At 43.1% G+C, this 3,309-nt stretch overlaps 1 protein-coding gene across 1 annotated transcript; it reads right to left on the reverse strand.

Moving 5' to 3' along the window:
- Positions 1-829: 829 nt before the first annotated feature.
- On the reverse strand, positions 830-2,011 carry LOC133261201 (olfactory receptor 5P1-like). The gene has a single exon (XM_061439717.1). It carries the CDS (start codon positions 1,772-1,774, stop codon positions 830-832), a length of 945 nt encoding a protein of 314 aa, XP_061295701.1. The 5' UTR covers positions 1,775-2,011.
- Between the last annotated feature and the right edge of the window lie 1,298 nt (positions 2,012-3,309).

Raw genomic sequence — 3,309 nt, forward strand, 5'->3', positions numbered from 1 at the left:
CAAAACAATAATTCAATAAAATAATGCACCCCTATGTTCATAGCAGCACTATTTACAATAGCCAAGACAACAATGTAAATGTCCATTGACAGATGAATAGATAATGATGTAATATATATACCAAATTTATCAGTTATATGTGGAATCTAAAATATGACATAAATGAATGTATTTATGAAACAAAAATAGACTCACAGGCATAGAGAACAGACGTGTGCTAGCCAAGGGGATGGGGAATGGGAGAGGGAAGGATTGGGAGTTTGGGATTAGCAAGCAGATGCAAACTAGTGAAAATAGGACCGCAAGTCCTACTGTATAGCCCAGGGAACTATATTCAATATCCTGTGATAAACCATAATGGAAAAGAATATGAGAAAGAATATATATACATATCTGTGAGTCTCTCTGCTGCACATCAGAAATTAATATATTATAAATCAACTATGCTCCAATAAAATTTTAAAGAAGAAGTATTGTGTTTTCAGGAGAAGGGAATGGCACCCCACTCCAGTACTCTTGCCTGGAAAATCCCATGGACGGAGGAGCCTGGTGGGCTGCAGTCCATGGGGTCGCGAAGAGTCAGATACGACTGAGCGACTTCACTTTCACTTTTCCCTTTCATGCATTGGAGAAGGCAACGGCAACCCACTCCAGTGTTCTTGCCTGGAGAAACCTGGGGACGGGGGAGCCTGGTGGGCTGCCATCTATGGGGTCGCACAGAGTCGGACACGACTGAAGCGACTTAGAAGCAGCAGCAGCAGCATTGTGTTTTCAATTTAAGCAACTGGTATGCTACTGGTAAACAAAAATTTATAGGTCATCTGAAATGTTAAGAATAGATCCTAAGAATATATTCTGACACTTGCTTTCTCAGGGCCTCCTTTACATCTCTGTTCCTCAGACTGTAGATGAGAGGGTTCAACATGGGTATCAACACTGTGTAGAACAGAGACAGCACTTTGTTCTGCTCAGTTGAGTAGCTGGATTTAGGCATCACATAAATGAAGGTAATCGTTCCATAGTAGAGAGTGACTGCAGTGAGGTGAGAGGTGCAAGTGGAGAAGGCCTTGTGTCTCCCTTCAGTGGAGTGCATCTTCAGGATGGTGTTGAGGATGCAGATGTAAGAGAGAGCTATGATGGACACTGTGACCACAATGATGGAGCCAGAAGAGATGGAAGGGATAATTTCAATGATGGAGACATCTGAGCAGGAAAGTTTCAACAGAGGGGAGAAGTCACAGAAAAAGTGGTCTACCTGATTTGGCCCACAGAAAGACAGAGTCAGTAAGCAACTAGCAAATGTCCAAGCATTCACACACCCACCCAGATAGCAAGCCCCAACCAAGACGACACAGGCTCTGGGGGACATATGGGTGGAATAGAGCAGGGGCAAGCAGATGGCCACATAGCGGTCATAAGCCATGGCAGCCAGCAGGAAGCACTCAGATGTCCCAAATGTGACCCCAGAACAGAGCTGAGCTTCACAGCCAGCAACTGGGAGGGCCAATCTATGTTTCAGAAGTCCTATAATCATCATAGGTGTGATGGATATGGAAAGCCCGATGTCTACAAAAGCCAAGTGACTGAGGAAGAAGTACATGGGAGTATGAAGGTGGGAACAGCTTCTTATTAAAATGATTATGCTAATATTGCCTATTAAGGTGATGACATAAATGCCTACAAACACCACAAAGAAGATGACACAAAGTGTAGGATCCTCCGTTAACCCCAAAAGGATGAACTCTGTCACACTGGTGTGGTTTCCAGCCTCCATCTCCTCTGGGAGTTGTTCCTGTTGAAGGAAATGTGAATGTTCACTTGTTTTATGCTTTCTTCCTACACATTTCCAGTTTTCCTTAGCTGTTCCTGAATTTCTTTGGTTATTCCTTGGAGCCACTCATAGTGTTTACTTCCTCTGCCCGGTCTGTAACTATGATGCTGTAGATGATGTTTTGATTTTTTGTTTCTTTGCTTTTTACATAAAAAAGAATGATTCAACCTCACTCTCTGGCAGTCTCAATTTTATTCTTTTACTTATCCACCATTTACTTTAAAGAACCTCTTTAACTTGAATCTTGGAACTCTCTTCTACTATCCAGATGCATAGTTTCAGTAATTGTTTGGAAGTCTCCAGCTGAGGATCCAAGAAATACCCTAACTCAGCCTCCTCCAGACCAAACTCATCCCTTCCTTGGACCACTCCTCCTGTGTTCTGTATCTGTGGAATGATACCACAATCCACCCAATCTCTTGTGTCTGAAATATGTGAGTGGTCCTCATCTTATTCCTCACATTGGACCACATGTAATAAAATCCTAATGATTCTATCTACAATTTTGTTCCCCATTTATTTATCCATCTCCATACTTCCACTCGGAGAAGGCAATGGCACCCCACTCCAGTACTCTTGCCTGGAAAATCCCATGGATGGAGGAGCCTGGTAGGCTGCAGTGATGGGGTCGCTAAGAGTTGGACACGACTGAGCGACTTCCCTTTCACTCTTCACTTTCCTGCATTGGAGAAGGAAATGGCAACCCACTCCAGTGTTCTTGCCTGGAGAATCCCAGGGACAGGGGAGCCTGGTGGGCTTCTGTCTATGGGGTCGCACAGAGTCGGGCACAACTGAAGCGACATAGCAGCAGCATACTTCCCCTGCTAGTGTCCCTGCTTTAGTTGAGACTGTGTTCATTTTTCCTCTTTATTTTATTCATCTATTTACCTCCTTGTCTTCATTCTTGTATCCTTATAATTCACAATATATCTGCCAAAGTGATCTCTTGCTCAAATAAAAGGGTGATACCAAAGGCATTCTTTAAAGACTTTCATGGTTTCTCCAGCCCGCAGGAGGAAACCTAACCTCCTTAGCAGAGGACAGTGTATACTTTCTGGTGTGTCCCCTGCCTCAAACATTTTGCATGTCTCTCAGGGTGTTTCCATCCAACACTTGCACTAATCCAACTTCCTGAACTATTTAGAGTCCCCTCAGTGCACTCTACCCTCTCTGGCCTTAGTCTTTGCTCTTTCACTTGAATGGCTCTCCAGTCTTCCACTGTCATTACCCTGGATGACTTCATTCATCCTTAAGATTCATTTATCTGCAAAGCTTTCTTTGCCTTCTAAGGGACAATCAGAAAACTTCCCTTGGTGTTGATATCACACTTTGAAGTTGTCTAGTTTGCCATTGTTTATACCTTGGTTATGGTTTTTGTTGTTGTTTGCATTTTTACATTTTGCTACCCCCAATTAATATACAGTCTCCTCAACAATGATGCATTTTATCCCTGTGTCACAAATAAGTAGTGCTTGGGA

Source organism: Bos javanicus, chromosome 15 (genome assembly GCF_032452875.1).
Source record: "Bos javanicus breed banteng chromosome 15, ARS-OSU_banteng_1.0, whole genome shotgun sequence".
Lineage (NCBI taxonomy): Eukaryota > Metazoa > Chordata > Mammalia > Artiodactyla > Bovidae > Bos > Bos javanicus.

What these genes read in the sequence shown, in the direction of transcription:
- LOC133261201 (XM_061439717.1), bottom strand. Translation starts at nt 1,774, where the DNA reads ATGGAGGCTGGAAACCACACCAGTGTGACAGAGTTCATCCTTTTGGGG.